The sequence below is a fragment of the Vulpes lagopus genome, chromosome 18 (genome assembly GCF_018345385.1).
Source record: "Vulpes lagopus strain Blue_001 chromosome 18, ASM1834538v1, whole genome shotgun sequence".
Classification (NCBI taxonomy): Eukaryota; Metazoa; Chordata; class Mammalia; order Carnivora; family Canidae; genus Vulpes; species Vulpes lagopus.
Window position 1 is genome coordinate 38,269,679 of NC_054841.1, and position 24,319 is coordinate 38,293,997.

The 24,319-nt window shown below is 37.2% G+C and overlaps 1 protein-coding gene across 1 annotated transcript in view; it reads left to right on the forward strand.

Annotated features, from left to right (window-relative positions):
* Positions 1 to 24,319, forward strand: part of SPTLC3 (serine palmitoyltransferase long chain base subunit 3) — a 148,572-nt gene that overhangs the window by 56,964 nt on the left and 67,289 nt on the right. Inside the window, exons 4-6 of the mRNA XM_041733174.1 lie at positions 569 to 717; positions 17,630 to 17,754; positions 20,524 to 20,617. Coding sequence (XP_041589108.1) covers positions 569 to 717; positions 17,630 to 17,754; positions 20,524 to 20,617 — 368 coding nt within the window. The remainder of the gene's footprint in view (positions 1 to 568; positions 718 to 17,629; positions 17,755 to 20,523; positions 20,618 to 24,319) is intronic.

The window sequence follows — 24,319 nt, forward strand, 5'->3', positions numbered from 1 at the left end:
GGGCACCAAGTTACAGAGTTGATGAACCAAACAGTTGCTAGTCTTCCATCATTGAGCCCTTTGCAAGCCCTCATAAGTCCAGTGGCAGAGGTCACGGTAATTCCATTGCCAAAGGTGGCTATGTTATATTAGTAAAAGTAAAGCCTGTGTCAGAAGGTGCAGTATACATGAAGCCAGCCAGGAAGGGTCTTTTCAGCTTTATTGACAGATTATGCCCCTCTACTTCTCGCTGAAGGAGACAGTGATGACCATGGCTCTTTCTCACCTAGAAAGTCCTTGCTGGAATTTAAACAAGAGCACAGGTGTCACAGAACCAAATGCCCATGGAAAGCCAGGGCTAAGTAATATTCCATGGCTTGGGAGACCTTTTTCCAGTGCTCTGTCCAGCTTCATTCGGGGATTAGTGTCCTCCAGGGACGCAGGCCATTTTGTGTTGACAGCAATGCACATCAGAAAGGAAAAAGAAAATATATGATTTGGGCCAGACCCAAGATCTCCTTGTAAGAGTATTTTATGGGGCATAGGGTGATGTTAATTGAGAAAGCCCTCTGTATTCTTCTCTCTGCAGGTTTACTGGAAGAATCATCAAAGATGTCATCAACATGGGTTCATATAACTTCCTTGGCTTGGCCGCCAGTTATGATGAATCTATGAGGACAGTAAAGGATGTTTTAGAAGAGTATGGCTTGGGTGTGGCCAGCACCAGGCATGAAATGGGTATGTATGCTCACCATTTTGAAATTTTGTCCAAATTTCAATTTGGGTCTCAGATTCCTTGTGGCAACTTCTCGAATCTAGATCATATTTTAGACTGTGTACCTCAAAAAGCTGTTATAAAATGCAAAATAAAAAAATGTATATGAAGGTCTTTTTGGACATTTCAAACATTATGCTCTTGCCAGGCAGTCTATTAATTACAGATTTTAATTCTCCAGAATAAATAAAAATGAATCTTTCCTTAGACCACATTATCTAAAATAGCAACTATTGTGCCTCTTATATCTGGTCCTTTTCTGGATCTTTCCTTGTCTTTTTTTAAAACAGTTTTAGTCTTTTTTAAAAAAGACTTGCCTTTTTTAAAAACAGTTTTAGTGAGGTATAATTGATATTTTTAAAAACTGTAATTAACGTGTACAATTTGATACATATACTCTTTGAAAACATCACCTTGAAAATAAAGGTAATAAATACGTCCATCACCTTGGAAAATTTCTGTGTCTCCACCTTTTGTGGTAAGAACACTTAACATGAGGTCTACCCTTTCAACAAAATTTTAAAGTGCATAATGTAGTATTGTTAATTATAAGCACTATGTTGTGGATCAGATCTCTAGAATTTACTCATCTTGCATCACTGAAATTGCATATCCATTGAACAACTTTTTGTTTAGAATTTGCTCTTTCTCCGACTTTTCTTAATGATGTCCATCACTTATCTTGCTTTTGTATTTGTACATTGCCCATTGCTGCTACTAAAAACATAAGTTCCATGAAGGGAGGGATTGAATTGGTCTTGTTGTCCATTGTGTTGAATGCATAAGTGAATGATGAATGAATGGACAAGGTGGAACAGACTGCTCATTTGTTTCCCTTTTAGCTGAAACATTTTTCTCTGAAATTTCTGCTCCTCCTCACCTCAGGGAGAAAGAGTGGTACAAGCTTACTCCTATAAAGTGTCTTGCTATTCCTGACAGTGTTTTCTTATACATCATCTCATTTATTCCTCACAAAAGTCCTCTGCACTAGGAGGCAGCACAAGTGATGTTATTTCATTTCTAGAGAGGAAACTGAGGATCATAGTAACTAAGTGATGTGCCCCAGTAGTTTAGTAACCATACTAATTCCCAGTCTAGCTAGCTTCTTTTTTTTTTTTTCTAGCTAGCTTCTTGATAGCAGTTTCCTGTTCACAATGATACATGAATGGTTTACCAGGTCAGTTTCAGGCCAGTCTAAGAATCCAAGGTATATCTACTAAAAAGTTTTACCAGTAATGAAAAATGAGCCACATGCCCCTCTTAGATAACCAATTGAGAGAAGAGCATTAAAAACATGTAATTATTCAGATCCATGTAACAAAGAACAAGTTGAACAAAGTTAACTTTTTAAATCCATACATTCAGTTAACATTTAGCTAAAGCTACAGACTTTATAAGTGGTTGCTCAGTTTTGTTAAGAAAGGCATCTTATGGGATGCTTGCTGTCTCTCAATCTGTCAAATAAATAAATAAAATCTTTTTTTAAAGGCTATTAAGTATGCATACATATGTATATTTCTGTGCAAATTTCTTTGAAAGATAACAGACCATTCAAAGTAAAAATAATTTAAAAAAATAAAGTAGGGATTCCTGGGTGGCTCAGCAGTTGGTCATCTTTGGCCCAGGGCATGATCCTGGAGTCCCAGGATTGAGTCCCCCATCGGGCTCCCTGCATGGAGTCTGCTTCTCTCTCTGCCTGTGTCTCTATCTCTCTCTCTGTGTCTCTAATGAATAAATAAATAAAATCTTAAAAAAAAAAAAAGAAAGGCATCTTATCTTCATTTTGAGGTAGGGGGGCTACAAATTTAAGCAGAATACAGAAGGAAACTTCTACTTGACTTAGCAGAACTGGGTCACCTATGATACCCCATTTGGGGTGGGGCAGAGACTGGAACACTACTCTCAGTCATAAGAGACATGGAGTCAGTAAGCTTTGGAGGCATTTCCTCTGGTACCGGTGACACCAACACCAGGATTGTTAATGAACGAGAGAAAACACATTTCCTGAGGATGATGACTCCCAACTCCTTGAGACAGGACACTCCCCAGTCACAGCAGCAGAAGCTAAAGGGAAGCAGCATGATACAGGCTAATGATTTGCTTCCTATGGAAGCCAGATATGGAATAGAAGTTCCTGATTCTGCGGACTCAATGAACTCAGAGAAGCCAGGCAGAGATAAAAATCCTAGTTTGGACTTCCTGCAGCCTAAGTTCTTTCTCCACTTACTCAACATTCTGAATGGCTAGGCTTTTAGTGTTTATCTGCTTCTCTTAGTCTCTGGCTCAAGCTCTAGGAAGACTATTTTAACAGTTTTCAAGGAAACAGTGAGAGAAGAAAATAGAAGCTACCCACACTTAATTTTAGGCAAATGGAAAAACTGATAACAAAGGTGAATAGGAGCAATCAAGAAATGAAGAAATAAGCAGGATACACTTGAAAGTATTCTGCAATATAAGCAGTAACCTTAGCATAGCATGCAAGGATTAGTGGCATAATTTTGATTGCCACTTATTTCAAGAAATGCAACTAACCTTTGAAAGCATAGACTATCTAGTCTTAAGAAAATGTTTAACAGTGCAGTGGATTGTCAATGAAAATTTGGGAATATAGAGGCTTACCAATTTAGCGACCAAAAATGCTTCTTGAGGAACCCAAAGTAAAAGTTTTAGGAACATTTAGTCACTTAAGAGTAGTTTCCTGGAGCTTTTAAAAATAGTTCCCAATGTTCTGGAGGGAAAAGCATACAGAAATCATAAAATAGGAAATTAAATACAAAATAAATCAAGAGGAAGTATTTAAAGCATAGTAAAAGGATAGAAGACCACACATGGTATCTTGGCCAAAAATATTTGAGAAGAACATATTTGCCCACTGAAATAAAAGGACTGAGATTTGGCCAAAAACCCAAACTCAACTATATGCTGTAATCAAAAACAAATTCAAGTAAATTTAAGTTATTCCAAAGGATGAAAAGTAGAAAGATATGTCCCAGCCAGCACCTGGTTCTTGCCTCCCTGCTGCAACCACCACCAAAATGTACTCAGTGCCCAACAGGGAAGTTAATTCAGTAAAAAGAACAACAAAGAAAGAGCCCAAGAGTAAGACTGGGTACCCAATCTGCACCTGCAAATGTCAGAACTGAGCCCAAAATACAGCTGAGCTGTAAGTAACGAAACATTTCCAGACACATACATACAGGATTGCAAATGCTGCTTTTAACATGTGAAATGAGTTGCTACTATTTATTTTCATGTACAACTAAACAATAGTGGCATACAGAATTAAGGGAGGCTTTGACTGTGTTGTGGTCAATTTAACCTTCCATAGGATGATTGGGGGATGGCACATTTTTTGATATCTTAAATATGAGGCAGAGTAAAATGGCAATTTGGAGTCATAATCAAGCATTTAAAATGCCTGACACTTTTCATTCTTATCTTCTGTGTTCATGGGGGCTTTTTTATTAGAATTCTTCTTGATCCGGGCTGTCTCCTTTAAACAGTGTCCTATATGTTATATCTTTGGTAATTATAGCCCAGTTTTTCCTAATAACTTTCTTAATGCGCCATGAAGGATTAGAGATTTTTGAGTATTGTTGTGTGTGATATTACACTGTGAACTAGTGAACGCTGGACTGAATGGCTTATCAAAAGTTGAAGAGACTGCTGCTCAACATCCTCTTTTTTAAGGTGGCTTGCCTCCAGATTTTTAGCTGGAAAGTCACTTGAATAACTGTTTACAGATTCTAAAATTACATGGAGTTTTAAATTTCCAGCACCAGGATTGAGAATTGTTCATGATGTCTGAGTATTAACATCAAACGATAATCAGTAATATCTCCATTATGCAAGATAGTTCCACATTGATCTTTGAATTTCTTTATTTGAAAGGACTATTTAATTTTTCTGTATATGGAAGGTGTTTGATTATGTTGGTTTGACAATGAAAAATGTAATGCAGCAGCCTCTGAGGCAAAGTAAAATGCATAATTGCTTCTTCTTTTTTCATATCAAGCCAAAGTGTAAAGAACAAGCTGAAACTTTAAAATATAAACAGACAACCTAAATGTGTTGTGCAAATGCCAACAAACAGGAAAGCAGATTAGCTTAAAGTTATTAGTCATTAATAAACATAAGAGACTCATCTTATAAAAATTATGTGGAGAGTCCATATGAAGACAGATTCAATTCCAATAGCCTCCATGCATCAAGTAGCACAGCAAAGACATAGATGGCTGTTTATTTTTCTGTATACCTGAAAATTAGGACAATGAATTATGAGAGACTGAAAATCATGTGGGTCAATTTAACATTCCACAGGCTGATTAGAAACAAAAGCAAGACAAATAAAATAGTGATAGGAGACCACAAAGTACCTCTCAGTCCTTGAAAAACAAAGAAGGAAAGAAGGGAAGGAGGGAGGGAGAGACAGAGAGAGGGAGAAAGGAAGAAATGAGGGAAGAAAGGAGAGAAGGAAGGAAGAAAGGAAGGAAGGAAGGAGGGCAACGAAGGAGGGAGGTGAGGAGCAAGGAAGAGAAGGAAGGAGAGAGGGCAAGAGGGAAGGAGGAAGGGGAGGAGGGAGGGAAGGACACTAACATAAAACATAAAGGACACCAACAATGTAATTATTTTCATTTAATATTTATATATTGAATTATGAGCCTTAAACATATTACAAGTATACTTCTTTTTAAATAGTTAGTGAAATTTCACAAAAATTGAGTATATGTTATGCCATGAAGAAAATCTCATTAGATTCCAAAAAGTGAAATATACATAGGTCACATTATTGGATCACAGTGAAATAAAGCTAAAAATAAATAATAAAGTTAGAAATAATTTTTTAATAATAAATTTATTTTTTATTGGTTTTCAATTTGCCCAGTGCTCATCCCGTCAAATGCCTCCCTCAGAGCCCGTCACCCATTCACCTTTTTAAAAAATCTCTGGAAGGTATCAAAGCTCTTTCCTAAGAGACTCTTGAATCAAAAGAGAAATGAAACTACTTTTAGATCATATTTAGAAACTATGAGAACACCATAGGGTCCAACTAGCTGTGTATTGAGGAAAATATATAGTCTTATTTTACTGAGGAAGAAAGATTGAAGCTAGTAAGCTAAGCTACCCATGCAGTAAGGAGTAAAAGGAAAGCAAAAATATTGAATTATTAAAAATAAAAACAGAAACTTAGGAAATAGAGAAGAACAATGTCTACATCTGTGTTTTAATAAGTCTCTAGAGGTGATTTTGATGAGTGGCAACCAGACTTGGCAACCGCTGAACATAATTTGACAAACAAGCATTTAATAAAAGAAAAATTGTAAGGCAGTATTACTTAGCAAAACAAATATGTAAGGAATTAACATTGTAAATCAAACAGTATATTCAAATAACAAGATAACATGATCAAGTAGTCATTTCAGGGATTATGAGGATAGTTAGCTCAATAATAAAGCAATTCATAACATTGAAAAATCCTAGAAGAAAACGTACAATTATCTTGATAGGTGACACTAAGGCATTTATTAAATTCAGTATCCCTTCCTAGTACAAATTTTCATAGAATAAAAATAGGTGATTCCAGAATGCAATAAAAAATACCTACTTCAAACAAAGAGATTACTATATTTCATGTTGAGACACTATAAACTTTCAGTCTAAAGTCAGAAAAAAGATGAAGATTTGTTTATCCACTGTTTTTAATAACCTCTGGAAGTCTTAGACAACATAATTTTATTTTTCACTCTTTAAGCCAATAAATATTCATTGAATGACTACCGTGTGACAGAATAAGAAGTGATATAATAAGAGGTAAACCACCCATTATTTTTAGATGATCTGATTGTTCACCTCCCAGGTCTTCAAGCTGTGATCTGTGAAGAACAAAGAGGACCTCTACATGGGCTCTTCTTGGGGCCACCATTGATGTTAGAGGGAGCTAAGCAGGAAGGACAGAGTTTTGGTCTACTTTCTTCCAATTTACATATTTAAATAATCAAAAATTTATTAGAAATAATAAATATCCAATAAAAAACAATAAAGACCTACTTGCATGTAGACCAAGTCCTGTTTGCCAACATTTCAAATGCATGCACACACGACAATTTGTGGTTGCATGAACACTCCAGACAGACCATTGGAAGCTGTTGTCAGTGGCAGGCAAAATGAGGACAAGAGGAATAAGAGAGAAGCAGGAGAAAAGGAACCAAGGGGACACGGTAGGAAAGGGAAATGGGGGTATCTTAGCTCACGACTGCACATCAGAGGAGACAGTGGGGGGTAGGGCAATTTAGGATACTCAGGGGTTTCTGTAACCTGGGGCTAGTTAGGCATGTAACTGGCACACTGTGTGTATGTGGGTGGGTCGGTGGGTGGGTGTGAGAGCCTGGTCCCTAGAGGAGGTGGGTGGCTTCCATAAATAAAAAAATAAATAAATTCATATGGTAAAGTCAATAATTAACAATGAGAAGATATGTTGGAGAAATTGTTATTAATAAATATGAGCAAAACTGGCAAACATCAAGAAAATTATGTTGAAAATGTCTAGACTATTTTAAGAAAACTATAAAACTGTTGTAAAGGTCTTAAAAGAAGACTTGAAAAAAATGAGATAACAAATCCTAGAAGGGAATGACCTGGTGTTATACTTCTATCAATATTTCTCCAAATGAATATGTAAATTGAACACCATCCCAGTGATATTAATAGATGGGGAGAAGAAGTAGGGAGTCTAAGTGGAAGTCTAGAGACAGACAGTTGGCATACTCATTTGTATACAGTAAGAACAATGTTTCAAATCAGTTGGAAAATGACCAATTATGTCATATTTAGTATTATGATAACCGGCAGATTACATAAGGAAATAAGTTAGATTCCTACTTCACATATTATATCTCGGTAGATTCCACTTGTGTAAATTGCAAATGCATTTGCGATTGAAATATAGAACAATCTTATATATAAGAATAATAAATAAGATCACCAGAAATAACTACATAAATAAACTGAAACTGAATGAATAACTGAAGTGATGAATGAATAACAAATGAACAGAGTAAAATGACTCCAACAATTCAAATACAAAATGCACTTCTATGTACTCCTTGGTTAAGGCCCTGCTAGGACTGTCAGGCTGTAGTTCCTTTGATGTGCGTAACAACTCTGTTTCAGTCAGTTCAGGCTGCTGTAACACAATATCACAGACTGGGTGGCTTATAAACAACAAAGTTCAATTCTCACGGTTCTGGAAGCTACGAACATAGTCAGGTGAGGGCCCTCTTCCATGTGGAAAACTTCCGGTTGTACCTTCATATGGTGGAAGGGATGAGCCAGTTGTCTGGGGCCTCCTTTATAAAGACATTAATCCTATTTATGAGGGCTCCGTCTTTATCACCTAATCACTTCCAAAAGGCCCTACCTTCTATTACCATCACTTTGGCGTTAGGTTTCCAGTATGAATTTTGGAGAGACACAAACATTCAGATCACAACAGTCTCTTCTCCAGCTTGTCACTTATAATCACCCTTCAATTCTATAACCATAATGACCTTCCAGAGAACTCACTTTACCTAACCCACTTTACCTGGCAGTACATCCTCTTAGTGGGAGGGATCCATTTTAAATGAATTCCAGGCTGACTCCATGCAACACAGGCCACCCTCATCCATGGAAAGCAAGCACTCTTCCCTGTTAGAGGAAAGGTAGCTTGCTCCCACCCCAACTTCTAGACAAAAACACTTGCCCTTCAAATATGTCAAACCTGACTCAGCAGTCTACTGTGTCCTCATGCTCAGGAGAACCAGAGAAAGCACTTCCAGAAATCATAATGGAAAAGAGCCAACCAGATGAAGCATTTAAACATGAAACATGAAACGTGAAAACCATGCCAACAAAGTTAAAAGTCGAGGAACAAAATTAGAAAAAGTTATTTGCAAAATATAAAACAAAATGCTAATGTTCTTAACATGTAAAGACTTACAAACTAGAAGAAAAAGAACATCTCAAAAAGTGGGCCAAGATTCTGAAAAACTTCAAAGGAAGCAAGACTGCAGTCAGGATAGTATAATATTCTCAATCTTTTATTTATCACTCCCTCCTGTGATATTTTAATATCTGTTTATGTAGGTTTTGGCGATCTGTGCCATATACATAGAGTAAGTTATCTGCCCTCCCTCCAAAAACAGATGGTCAACCCTTTAGGAGCAATATTATCCCTGCTGAGAATGCATAGCAAAGTGGTTACCCTTCAGGGGAACTAGATGGTGACCAAAGGGGGCACAAAGGGACTTCTTGGGTGCTGTCTATATTGGTGTGTGTCTATGTGTGTGTGTGTGTGTGTGTGTGTGTGTGTGTGTGTGTTTTATGCAGTAATATGGGCTTCATAGGCTCAATACTCAGAATTTCTTTCGTTTTTTACATGTATGTTACAGTGTAATGAAAATTTTACGTTAAAAAGTAGATCAGTATACAAATGGGCAACTAAGGGGAAAAAAAGAAATACAAGTGGCCAATGAACCTGTGGAAAATACTCTGTCCCATTAATAATCAAAGAATGATTAAGACATAGAGTTACTATTTCTCACCTAGTTGGCAAAAGTTAAAAGTTAAAATATATATTTATATATCTCCCATAGGTGCGTATGGGTGGCTCAGTCGGTTAAGTGCCTTCTGCTTAGGTCATGATCCCAGCTCCAAGGCTCAGCAGGGAGTCTTTCTCCCTCTCCCTTGTGCTCGTACTCTCTCTCACTCAAATAAATGAATAAAATCTTAAAAAAAAAAAATAACATCCCATAGTTTCAAAGGAATAAAGAAAAGGGCATCCTTATATACTGTTGGTAGAGTACATTGGAAGGCAATTTGAAATATATCAAAAGGAAATCATTTAACTCAGCAATGCCATTTTGAGAAATTTTGCCTTAAAATTTTTGAATTAAGTGTTCAAAGATATGTGATTGAGAAATGTATGATCAAGAATAATCACTGCAATATGCTTAATAGTAAATATTGGGAAAATAAGTGACTTTCCAACAATAAGAAATTGACTAAATATATTTGGTAGATATGTTTAACATAATCTTATTTTTTTAAAGGTTTTATTTATTTATTCATGAGAGACACGGGGGGGTGGTGTGGGACAGACACAGGCAGAGGGAGAAGCAGGCTCCATGCAGGGAGCCTGACGTGGGACTCGATCCTGGGTCTCCAGGATCACACCCTGGGCTGAAGGTGGTGCTAAACCGCTGAACCACCCGTGCTGCCCACCTAATATTATTTAACCATGTAAAATTATAATGCAGTTTCTCAGCAATGTGGTTGAGAGCAAAGGCTCTGGGATTAGTTTACTTGAGTTCAATCCTAGTTCTCCCCCTTTAACTAGCTAGGGCCTTTGATAAACTGTATGCCTTCCTAGTCCTCCATTTTCTCAAAGTGGAAAATACATTGCTAAGAGGATAAAACAAGTTAAAAAATTGTATGTTTATTATGAGTCCATTTTTAAGCATACACTTTACATGACTATTTGCATTGATAAAGATGGTTATACTTTATTTTGTAGTATCTTCTGATTTTTCCACAATGATCTTATATTTCTTGGGTTAATTATTTCCTTAAAAGTCAATAGGAGTCTAAAATGAAGGCACAGGTTTCTTTGGGCTTCCAAGATTGGCCCACTGAATCAGACTGATGTTCCAGTTTACTGGAGGGACCCTGCCACAGGGTATGTGGATTCTTTAGCATTAAACCAGTGGCTCCCAAACTTGAGCTTATATCAGAACCACCTGCAGGGCTTGGAAAAACACCTACAGAGTTTCTGGTTCAGCCAGGCTGGAATAGAACCCAAGATCTTGCATTTCTAATGACTTCCCAGGTCATATCCATGCTGCTGCTCTGGGGACTACATTCTGGGAACCAATGGAAACTCTCTTGTGTGGCTGACTTTCTTGACCAAATCAAATATTTTCCAAAGTGCAATGGTCTTTTACTTTATGTGGAGTAAATATTACCTATGCCTGTGGGATGAGGTCTATTTAAAAAAAAAAAATAAGTAAGAGACAAACCAGAAAATCAGTGAAGAAAGTTAGCTTTGATCTAATTGCTGCTCTAGATTTCCAAATTCAGGAAAGGTTAAATTTAGGCAAATGAAAGAGAAACTTTTATTTCCTTTCTTCCCCCTTCCCCATTTTTATTCTACAAGGGTGTTTAATTTCTTGGTCTCTCTTTACCTGATTAGGAGCAGATGTGTAGTAACAGTGTATTATTTGAATGCCTATGCTCTATAAGTCCTTTGGGCTGCTAGCAATTGTTAGAAGCTCACTTCTAAGAAAACAAACTCATGGAATGCCACAAGACTACTTCTGTGCCAAGGAAAGCTCATCTCTCTCTACTTAGAGACCTTTCTTCCTTTGAGAAGGAAAGCCTTGTGCTTAATTCAGCTCATCAGAGAAACCTGAAGAGTACACATACCTCAAAACTGCCTCGTGGAGAATATTCATTCAAATTATAATTGCAATTTTAAAAAATAGCCTTCAAATATTTTTATCTTAAAATATTTGGAAACGACAAAAAATTGGAAAGGACACATTAACTTAGGAATCAATGTGACTGGATATAATGAGAAACAATTTTCCATTTTCAAGTTTCAAATATGATTTTTATGTTAGTTGTACCAATTTGCTGAAATTTCTATTTCTGTTTCAGAACATGGTCCTAAATCATTTGATAATTTGTCTCCCTCTGCCTCTTTCTGAAAAGTTCTCCGCTATCATTTCATTCAAACTATCAAGGGCCTTTCTGTTTCTTTTTCAAATATTTGTGTCTAGGTCCAGGAAATGTATAGATAGTCTCACTAGCCTGAACTATTAAAGAAGAGACTAGCCTAAATCTGCAAAATGTCTAAATTAAAGCAATTTTGAATAAATATCATCTTATGGAGTTCAAGTTCCTATGAGAATGGGCAGTCTCAAGAAATTGCTATCAAATAGAGATCTTGTTTTCTTTTTTTAAAAAAGCAATTTTAATTAACATAGTTTTATGCAAATCAATTCCATAAATATGCTCTAAAGCAGTGGATTCAATTAAATAAGCTATAAACATGCCCACATCAATTGGTTTTGCCTTCTTAATTTACAAGAGCAAAATTCTTCATAAACAATGCCAGTTCCTCTCTGACCAAATTATTATAAATTCTGATTAATAAGATTTTGTTCCATTTCTCTCAAGCCTCTTTATTTTCCTTTAAGAGTATTTTTAAAGGAGACAATCAGAGGAAATGTTTGAGAGTAGGAAAATGAAAGTATATCTTGGTTCTTGAAAGCCTTTTGGCAATTTCCCGATACCTGCTGTAGTTCTGACAAGGTAATTGCCCTTCTCTTGACAGTGACAGAAATTACAGCACAGCCAAATTTCAACTAGCAGGGATATTTCTGCAAGTGTAGATTTGGCTTTGTAGATTCAACAAAGCCAAGCAAGCATAACAACTCAACAAGATATCCCAATAATTTTATGTAAGTATAATACTTGCCAGTAAGGTAATACCTGGGATGATTGAACAAAGTTGAAACTTACAGAATTTCAGAATATATGGATCTTCTACTGTCTTCTCCTTACCCATACAAAGAGCATAAAAATGAGATATATGAGGCCTAGAGATTTTTTTAATAACCTGCCAATGGTTTTGTAGTCTAGTTTTGAGGAGTCAAAACTAGAGATCAGTTCTCCTGAGTCCCACTGAAGAGCTCTTGGCACTACCCCAGCCATTCATAGCTAAAACCAGAGACCATCCACTTTAAGGGTCACCAGGCTCTTTCAGTTGCCTCCTGCTTTTGTAGTGCATGCAGGTCACAAATAGTTTTTACAATTTTAAGTGGTTGAAAAAATAAAAATAAGAATAGTATTTTGCAACATGTGAAATTATATGGAATTCAAATCACAGTATTGATAAATAAAGTTTTATTGGTACATAGCCACAGCCATTCTTTTGTGTACTGTCTATGACTACTTTCACTTTATAATAGCAGGGTTGAATAGTTTTAACAGGGACCATCTGGCCCACAAAGTCCAGACTATTTTCTCTCTGGCCCTCCACAAAATGTTTGCTGTTGCAGATAAGTACCTTCCATCATTGCAACTTGGGAAGAAGAGTCCTCTAGATTTATTAGCAGTTGTCCAGATTTCCAAATCCAGTGCACATCAATGTACATCAAAGCTTAGTCTCTTACTTCACTTAGACAAAAAAAAAAATCCTGTTGCATCCAAACACACTAAGGATATAAATTAACTTTCATTAACATCAGACCCTATGTATATCCTTTACAGCCACTGATATCAACTTTAGGAAGACCAAGGACATTGTCAATGTCTACCCCTAACTTCCCACATCCAGATCCCCAGATCAAGCAAAGTGGCTGAGATGTGGGTTGATATCCATGGCACAACTGGAACAGCCAGGTGAGCCTGCTTCTAGATCAAGTCTAAGAAACAATCTACAAACAGGATATTCAGGACAAAAAGTGACTACAGTCACAGTTTGGAAAACAGTCTTCACATGAGCCACACAGGAAGAATTGGTGGTGGTGAAATAAGCTTGTTAATAACGTCCACACTCTTCACTATTAGTCAGTGTCAGTTTGAAGGCCAACAGTCTGTATGCTCTGACTAAAAAATATGAGCCAGTCAGTATCAATAAAAATCCAGCAGAAGTATACAGTACATAAGCATAATATTGGTGCTTTCTCCTGCATCTGATTTTTACTGATTTGATTGATGGCAGCAAGCCCAGTGTTTGGCACAGGAAAATACCATTGAGAGAGCTGGGAAGAAGATACATCCAGCTTTTTATTCAGTTGTTTTATTCACGAAGCAGGTTTTAAGTATCCCATTGGATAAATAAACCTTCAGGATGAGAACAAGTGTCAATATATGCACAGCATAGCAATTTGGAGATCTAGTGTCACTAGCAATTTGTAGTTGTTGTTGACTTTCAGAGACTAAAAAAGAAGCTAAAGTCAGGGAAAAAGAGAAAAATTACTAGGAATTTATTTGTACTTTTGGTTAGGACTATAGCGCTGCTTTCCGGGGATTAAAAGAATTTCCATATTTATATAACAAAGACGAAATGTTGAATATAATTTCTGGACCCACCCCAGCACTCAGACCACCAACTGCAACTTGACATGACTCAGGCATGTCCACTCGATTAGGATATGGCCTGAATGTTTGCAGAAAGCAAGCTCATGAAGTTTTTGTGACTGCTTTATTTCCCTTAAGTTCTTCCTACATTGTTAGTTCTTCAATGTGAAGAACAGGAAAAGGAAAGCAGCACTCAATTAATTCAAATGAACCATAATATTCAGTATTCCTTAATGAGCACCCCATCCAGACAGCCCAGTCTGAGAGGTATGGCTTCCTGAAGTAGAAAGTGTCCAGCCATCCTGCAACTCTCATATCTGTTTATTAAATTTGGACTGTGAGCACCAAACAGAAATTCGATGAAAATGGGTGTTGAGAGGGGGGACTGTTGTTTTCTACAAACGAAGATAAGCCCCTACATGCAAAACCACTCATAACTCAGCTGTGAGACATATGTGGTCATAGAAATTGGTATATCTGAATATTAGTTTACTATCCATTTGACCACTGGAGATCCAAAAGAAGGCTAGATCTGGAGACCTAATATGAATACCTGTATTTCCTCCCTTCTTCCTTTCCTTAAGCCAAAGCTAATGGTACAGACTTAAAGAGGGCCCTTTCTCGGTATGGTTTTGGACATACCCACTTCTTACTAGTTTATTGGCTGTTTGCTTACAACACATTCTACATTATCCTGAAGACTTTTAGTGATGCAGTTGTTATAGATAAACCCCTGGATGGCAGATTTGGGGAAGATGAATATGAAGGAAGACATCACAGAGACTCACTGTGAACTTCTACTCATTACTTCTGGGTAACTGGGCCAGGACACAGTCATCCCCTGACTCTCTGGGAAGGAAAGGCTTATGAAGAAATTTACCAAGTTGGCAATGTTTGGGCACCCTCCAACCTTGCTGGAGGTGGTCTTCAGGTATGGGTGTTTCCAAAGTGGAGCTCACTTGTTGCCCTGGCATCATGTGACTTCTCAACCTTCTTCCTTGTGACATCCCCTACTCTGTGCCCAGTCCTGTCTTTATTCTCCATCAAAAGGTAGCATGCAACTCAACAAGCACCTACCATGTGTCTAGGCTCTGTGGTTGCCAAGATGAACATCTCACACACAGTATCAGCACCTGAGGGCTCTTTCTGTAGTAGAGAAAATGGCCCCATGAATGTTTTCAGTTCAACTTAATAAGTGCTATAATCATTATGTGATGAAGCTAATGAGATCTCGGAAGAAAATGACCAAGTTTGGCTGGGGAAACTGAGAACAGCATCTGAGAAAAGACATCATATTAGATGGACTCAAAGAATGAGTGGGACCCACAAGAAGACCATTGTATGTGGAGGAAAGACCACTCCCAACATGAGGGAAGCCTAAATCAGAACCTCTCCCAGCCTCTCTGGAAACTTCAAGGAGAGGTAGCCAGAAGCCACTTTGCTGTTTAGTGGATTAGCTGAGGCCAGAACCCAAGGCTGTCATACCCAGGCCAATGGTCTTTCATTACCTATCCTTGGGGTCATTCCCTTTGGGATGCAGTTTCCCTTAGGTAAAAACAAATCTGATAAGTGACTATGTGCCCATGTCTTATCCTTAAATTATAGTATTTCTTTTTTCTCTATATCTTTGATAATAAAGTTTTAAATGACAATTTAAATTTTTTAACTCCACACCCCCAAAATTAATTATGCTAGAATATTTGTTCACTATGGTTTCTGACAATTCGGGGGTAAATGAATTCAGATTAAGAAGAAAGGCCTCTAGCCACCTGTTGTATGACAATGTGACCTCTCAGGAAGGACAAAGATGATCCATGAAATGTCCTCTTTCATATTAAATGCAAAATAACTCTTTGAACTCACTAGTCAATACCTTCTCAAGTGTAGCCTTTCACCGTTTTAACACAGTAAGCAAGCTAATTTACCAGTTTAAATAAAATTCTGGTATCACACTCTGTATAGTAAAATATGTTGATCCTTAGGTTTATAATAGTCCCGAATATGCTAACAATATTCCTTTAACTTAAATCTGAGTTAAATCTGCTTCTATATTCTGTGATTGCAAATTACATCTCTCCACTTGTACATTTTTATGTTCTGTCAAGTGTATCCTCTACAGCAGCACAGTCCAATAAAAATATAATGCAAGATACATGTGTAATTTAAAATTTCTAGTAGCCATATTTTTTTAAGATTTTATTTATTTATTCATGAGAGACACAAAGAGAAAGAGAGGCAGAGACACAGGCAGAGGGAGAAGCAGGCTCCTCGCGGGGAGCCTGATGTGGAACTCGATCCCAGGTCTCCAGGATCAGGCCCTGGGCTGAAGGTGGCATTAAATCTCTGAGCCACCTGGGCTGCCCTCTAGTAGCCATATTAAAAACAGTTTAGAGAAAATAGGTAAACTTATTTCATAATACGTTTTGTTTGACTCAGTAGTATATCTAAATATTATTATTGAAACACATAATCAATATAAAATATTGAGCTATTTTACATTATTTTTTATTGTACTAAGCATTAAAAAATAATGTATATTTTACAGGACAACTCAATTCAGACACTAAATTTTCATTGTTTAAAGTGAAATAAGTAGAATGTAATCTGACACAAATAATATAGTAGTGTTCAGTGGAAGATATTTTACTGCTTCAGTTGTTAAGTTTAAATAAAGTTAACTAAAACTAAATACAATTTAAAACTTTATTGCACTAACCACATGTAGCTAGTGGCTACCATATTGGACACTGCAGATCTAGAAATAATGATGGCAAAGAGAAAAATATAAGGATCTTTAACATTTACTCTTAGTGAGGCATAGGGATTGTGTATAAGAAGGAATCAGAGTATAAGCATATAAAAGGTAGCAGAGTGGTAAAAACATGAACTTTGGAATTAGACCAGATTATCTCTGTTGGTTTTCATCTGTGACGTCTTTACACCTCAGTTTTCTAATCTGTAAGATAATGATAGCTGCATTACTGGGTTCTTAAGATTAAACGAGATAACCTAAATAGTGGGCTTTGAAATTTAGAACATTCCAAAGGTTCAGTAATTTATAACTATATTGACTAGTATCTATAGAAATCCTGGGATCTGTTTGCATTTAAGTGTGGGGCCTCTCTGAGAGGGTTATAATTTAATTAATCACTTGTGGGAGGTTGGGTGAGAGAAGATTTGTGGTATTTTTGTAGGTTTTATTGCATTATCAATATTTATATTGAAAAATGCATCAATCTTAATTATAGAGCTCATTAGATTTTCACAAAGCAAACATACCTGTGTAACCAGCACCCAAATCCAGAAACAAAACATATAGAGAATCTCAAAGTTCTCTTCGTGTTTCTAATAAAATTAACCACTATACTGACTTCTAACACCATAGGTTAGGTTTGTCTGTTTGTAAACTTTGTATAAATGAATTCAGCCTGTATGAGTGTATAAGTATCTGACTTTTTGCACTCAACAACATATTTGTGAGATTTTTTTTTTCATTTTGTTGTGTAGGGCAATAGATTGTTCCTTTTCATTACTGTGTTTATTCCACTATGTAAATACCTCCACAAGGTGTTTAATTTATTCATTCTACAGTATGTGGATATGTGGATTGTTTCTTGATTGCAGCTGTAGCAAATATACTTGCTACACACAATTTCACACATGTCTTTTGGTGATGAGTATGCACTGGATTTTGAATTTTCAATCTTGTTGAGAAAAGAAGACTCACTCATCCTATCATTTTATGTGCAGGAACCTTGGATAAGCATGAAGAGTTGGAGAACCTTGTGGCTAAGTTCCTGAATGTAGAAGCAGCTATGGTCTTTGGGATGGGATTTGCAACTAACTCAATGAATATCCCTGCTCTAGTTGGAAAGGTGAGAATTTGTTAACATAATCATCTTCTGCTATGTTATTCCTAAGAATTATAACTCTGAGCAGGTCCTTCATTAGAAGTATGGCTGAGAAGATCCTTTTTCTAGGAAAAACTGATTGAATACCTAGCTTTCTAAATAAATATACCACCTTAGCCCAGCAAATCTGTTCATAGTGATATTGTTTATAGAATTACAGTCCTAGATGTGGGTCACATTTCATCTTTGATGATAGTTTAGCAAGAGCAATTAAATTTTTTTAAAGATTTTATTTATTTAGTCATGAGAGACACAGAGAGAAAGAGGCAGAGACACAGACAGAGGGAGAAGCAGGCTCCATGCAGGAAGTCCGATGTAGTACTCAGTCCCGGGACTCCAGGATCATGCCCGTGCCAAAGGCAGGCGCTAAACTGCTGAGCCACCCAGGGATCCCAAGAGCAATTAAGTTTTAAGGCTCCCAAGTCCTCATTTACAATGTAGCAAACACTTATTGGGCATTTATTTGAATACAATATTTTTTTTGTTTGTTTGTTTTTTGTTTTTTTTTTTTAATACAATATTTTGTTCATGCCACTCATTCATTTATTCATTCAATAGATCACTTATTGAGAAACTACTTTGTCCTCATACAAGGCAAGATACAGGGCATATAAAGATGAACAAGACCTGTGCCTTGTAAATTTATGTTGTTTACAGTCTAGCAGGGGGAAACAATGCACCAAATAAAATACGATGAATACCCCAGAAAAGACAAGTGTATACATGGAGAAGAGCTTGCTTCCAAGCTCTTATCAGGAGGTTTTCCTTTCCAGAGTGGGCACGCTATCTCCGAAGCCCTTCCCACACTGTGAAGCCCCCAACTGCCCTGTTGGGCCACAAACAGCATTAAGGGAGCCGCTGGAGGCCGGGCCAGGCCTCCTGGCCTGCCCACCCGCCCGCCGTGGGGGCCCAGAGAACGTCCGAAGGCAGAGAAGAGCCCCCAGGGTGATGTGGCCGTGAAGAAGGCAGCCTTGGGCCTCCTGCCTCCACACTTCTTTGCCTCTCGAACTTGCTAGCAATTTGAACTACCTGCGGAGGAGGTAGGGCAGGAAGGGCGAGGGCCTGCCTCCGACTTGCCCTGTCCTTGGAGGCCCTGGGGGAAGAGCGGGGCTCTCCCTGGGAAGAGGGTGGGCTCCTTTCTCAGCTTGTTCTATTCCCCACTCACACCCCCAGGCAGGGTTGGAAATAAAGGACTTTTTTAACCTTTTGTTTTTGTTTTTTAAAAATAAATCTGTAAAATCTGAAAAAAAAATTTTGAGTAAATTTGAATAGAGTAAATAGAGTAAATAGAGTAAATTTGAAGAGCTTGCTTCCAAGCTCTTCTTGAGAAAGGCTGAGATGCCTATGCAAAGTGGATGACATGAGAACTGAATCTGTTACTTGTCCGTAAAGTTTTTTCTTTAAGATAAGGAAAAGGGAGCAGCATGCATAAAGCACTGAGCTTTGGAAGAACTAAAATAAAAGATAGTAAATGAAGAAGAGAACAGAGATGAACAGAGATGAAGGCAAATGCCAAATTGCAAAGAGCCTTATAGTCATGCTTGAGTATTGGAAATTCTTTCTGAGGAAAATGGGGAAGTTGGTTGGCTCAGTTTAAGTAAGCAAGTGCCATAATCATATTTAGGTTTAAAAAAATCTGACTCAGGGCAACTAAATGCAATATATGATCTTTGATTGGATTCTGCACTGAAAAAAATAGAATGAAAGATAACATCTATAAAAGTCATTGATATAATTAGGACAGTTGGAGAAAGATGAATTTGGACTATGTCTTAATGCACTACATAAATGATTTCCTGGGCATGATCATTGCATTGTGATTTAACCAAAAAATGTCCTTATTCTTAGTAAATATATGATGAAGAATTTAGGGGTGAAATATCATGAAGTTTACCAGTAACTCTCAAATGCCCACCAAAAAATTATAAATACATAAACACACATCTAGAGGATGGAGGTATAAGAATATCACTGGCTCTTCCCCTCCAAATTTAAAACATGTAATATATGGAGTTTCCAAAATATGAGCAAGAACTCAAAGATTCTGGGTGACCACAAATGGCCACCATAGTTTGTCTATGCATTTTTGGTACACTTGAGCAATTTTATAATTTAGAAAATTTGAAATTAAAAGATTCAAAACCATAATTTATAAGCAGTAAATTTGATTGATCTTTTTCACTGGCCTCAGACTGAATTGCCATCCATACTTTTCCAAATGCAAAGTTTTTAGCTGGAAAGCACTGATGCTTTTGTGTACAAGGATGTCAATACAGAGGAAAATGAGAATAGGAGAACAAGAGCTTGAAAGGCCTTACAGAAAAGACCCCTGCCTTCTAGAGGAAGTATACCAAAACCTTCCCAAATAATCCAGCACAGGATCGAAGAACCCCAGCAAGTCCAAAACCCACCAAAAGTATCCACTTTCCTGTCAAACATCAATTCTTTAGAAAATGTGAGTGGCCTTTAATCAAGATCTTGAAAAATGTTCTCCGATGAATATCAAATGCAAATGGTTAAAGATATAATCCCTTAAAAAAATCCCCATCTTCATCAGCTAATTGTCTACAGGATTTTATCCATATAGACACCAGGTGGAACTCAGCCTTTTAAAATTAAAGAGGGTTTGGGGAATGTGTGTTACAGGTCTGGAAGTGTCCTTCTGTTCCCACATGTTGTTTTTCTTTAATTTTATTTATTGGCCTGTGTTTTATGTGTTTATTTTCTGAACAGGGATGCCTCATTTTAAGTGATGAGTTAAACCATGCATCTCTTGTACTTGGGGCACGACTTTCAGGTGCAACTATAAGGATCTTCAAACACAACAGTGAGTATCAGTGAATTTATCCCAACATGTACTGCTTGCTTCTAGAAAGAAGTAAAAATAATTAATGGGGCTTTGTCCTTACCCTTCAAACTGGGAACTTAACCTAATGAAACACAATTATGTTTATATTCACTACCGGCTTGTTAACCTCTGCTGACCCAAAACAAATGGCTGAAGTGCTTTAAACACCCAGATTGCTAAGTGTAACCCAAACACATTAATGTCACTATTATTAGTGGTCTTACCATGTTGCCTCAGAAGACATGACTGATCTCTTAGGACACTGATGTTTAATTATCAGAGGTGTTATAACTTCCTTTTCTATAATTCTGCCTTAGAAAAGGTCTAAGACTTAAGTTTTATGTCATAGTCAGGTAAAAAGTCATATTCTTCCTTACAATGTCTCCTTTCACTATCCCGCCCCCCCAGCACCAGCTTACAATCTAGTAGGAGACGCAGATACATATCAATCAAAGTAACTGTATCTTAGGTTAAGTAGAAAAAGGGCCACAGCAATATTGGGCAATGGTTAAGAGTACACGCTTTGGCCAGAGGATATTTTCATGCCCACCAAGATAGCTAAAATCAAAAAGATGACAACACTAAATATTGGCAAAGATATGAAGCAACTAGAACTCTTGCCCACTGCTGGAGGGTACAGTGATACAACTTCTTCAGAAAACTGCTTGGCAGTCTTATAAAGCTAAACATATCCCTATACTGTGACCCATAAATTCCTAATCTTGGAATTTCCAGTATATGTCCATAAAAAGGCTTGTACAAGAATGTCCATAGCAGCTTTAGTCATTATAGCCAAGACTGGAAACATCCCAAATAACTATCAACAAGAGAATGGAAAAGATCTGTGCTGTATTCATGTGATAGAATATGACACTCTGATAAAAAAAGGAATAAACTACTGATACACACACCATGGATGACTCTCAAGAAAAATTACTTCTAAAGAAATAAATCAGGTACAAATAGTATATACAATATGAATTTGTTTATAGTAAATTAAAAACACTACCAGAGAAAACTAATCTATGGTAATAGAAATCATAACGATGCTTGCCCCTTGATTGTGGGGGAGGGAATCAGTGAGAAGAGGCAAAAAGGAACTTCCTGGAGTGATAGAAATGTTTGATATTTTGATTGGGATGATGTTTACGTTCTTATTAGAATTCATTGAATTTTACATTTAAAATCTGTCAATTTCCTTGTAAATAAATTTTCCTAAAATATAATTGTTATCATACAATATCTTTGGTATTAAGAAGAAAAGTATGGGCTTTGACCCAAGCATTTGTTGTCCTTGTTCTATAGCTTATTAGCATGTGGTCCTTGGGAAATTACTTAACCTTCTCGAATTTCAATTTACCTATTCAAAAATGAGGATAATTATGATGCCTGATTCATGATATGTTGGAGAAGGCATGTAAAGTTCTTGCTTAGCACAGTGCCTGGCAATAGAAACTTCTGAGTTGCTTGTATCTGCTGTGTTCTTATGATTATTATTATCCTCATCATTTTCACTGCCAGTGCTACTAAAGGACAGTAGAAAACATAATGACCCAGAAGAATGCAGAGGTCATTTCATTTTGGGGATTGCAATGAAATGGGTAGTATTTGCCATAGACTTTGAAGGATTAAGAGAATTCTGATTGGAGATAAGGGGAAAGGTATTTCAAACAGAATAAATGGTATAAAGCAAGACCTCTAGCATAAGCTGAACTACTTGAAGAAGAGCTTGAAAAATAAGGTCTTGGCCAGTCAATGTAGAGCCCCTAGGATATATATTCAAGCTATGATATATGTACTTCAAGAAGCAACAAAACACATTTGGACAGTTCTGCTTCATGCTGTACTCCAGATAAATTGGATTTGCTCAAAACATTTAGTGGCCCTCCCCTATGTGTAGTGGCAGTGAAAACAGAGATATAGGCTTTAAGTTAAAACTTTGAACAACATCAGATGGAAAAGACCATCTGCTTATTGGTTGTAAAGATCAGCTGTCCCCAAAAACAGTTCTCGTACACCTCCTCTATCCTGCATTTGTTATTATATGGAATTTAGCCCAAATTCTACCATTATCTACTCTTCCCTTGAAGGCTTTATAGAGGCGATGATAGATAGATAGATAGATAGTAGATATGCATACATACCCAACCGGAATTTTTCTTAATCACTAACCAAGAATTTCCTACTCTCCAACTTAAGACTTTTGTGGTAGTGATTCTCCAGTGATTTCCCCCGCCTCCTGGTATTTATGCCCTTGGGTAGCCCCTTCCTGCATTGTCTCAGGGTTGGCTTATGTCATGAAAAGATTACATTAGAGGTGATGGTATGTCATTCATAAGGTTAGGTTTTTAGGGGCATTGTGGCTTCTCTAGGTTCTTCATTCTGGCATCACTAGTGGAAGCACTTATACAGCCTATGCAGAAGAACTGGGGCCTCTTGCCAACAACCAGGTGAATGGGATATCTTTGCTGACCCTCTGGCCTCACTCAAGTCTTCAGATGACTGTAGCTCCAACATCATGACTGCATCTCACAACTTTCTTGAGGCAGAACACCCACCTAAGGTTCCTAATCCTAATTAGGATCTGTGGATAATATGTGTTTGTTGTTTTGAGATAATTTATGACATAGCCATAGATAACTAACAGAGCTTCTCTAGCCACCATTACTATGCAGAAACTGGACACCCAAGTGTGATTTCCCACTTCCTCCTCCTATGAATCTAAAATGAATGACTCAGCAGTCCTTTTACCCAACTGCTTTACACACCTAATCACTGGCAAAGAAGCCAAAATGGGACACGGTGGAGGACAAACCATTCTTGGTCTGCATGGAGACAAGAAACTTGAGAGCCTATAGCACATAGGTCAGGAAGTGAAGTAGGGTTTGGCTAATATTTTTTGAGATAGTTTCCCATGGCTCATATGGCAAAGGAATATCAGGCCCTGACCCACCATGCTAACAACCCCTCTTTTGAGGGGAGTAAGGTAGGGGATGGCTTGAATTGATTCTTTTCCTGTTGGCTGAGGCTAAATTATAAAGAGAAGGGATAATCATCACCTGTATCCCAGTCCCACAAATAGTTATCAAAAAATACTGCTCCTATTCATGGATATACAGAGTAGATGCCAACAACATGAACACATCAGTGAAGATTATTTCTACAGTTTTGTTCAAACACAGTTATATACACATGACTTATCAGAAACTATACAATGGGAAAACTTCTAAGCAGACCCCTACAAAACAACTTTATTTTAAATATTCAAATAAACCGATGCAGTTCAGCCACAGATTGAATCTTTCCATTAGTTCCACTTGCTCAATTGTTCCAGGGACAGAGAGTAGTTCAACCGGCTTCTCCTGGTCTAGCCCATGGCACCCTACACAGCTATAGCATATCTTCTACTTCAGATTCCCCTCTCAGGTTAACAATTCCAGTGAAAATACATCCAAAGGAAAGAATAGTAACTACATGAGAAAGAAATCTGACAACATCTGGACAGTGTGTAACAATGATGCCAATTTCATTGATGAGGGGCAGATGGAAGTGTGTGTCTCCAAATGTGATGCCCTAAGAAGGACTCAACATGACTTATGTTGTGTTCAGATCAGAACACTGAATTTTATCAATAAACAACCCTGAAGTAGAAATATGCTTTTGAAAAGAAAACAGGGAAAA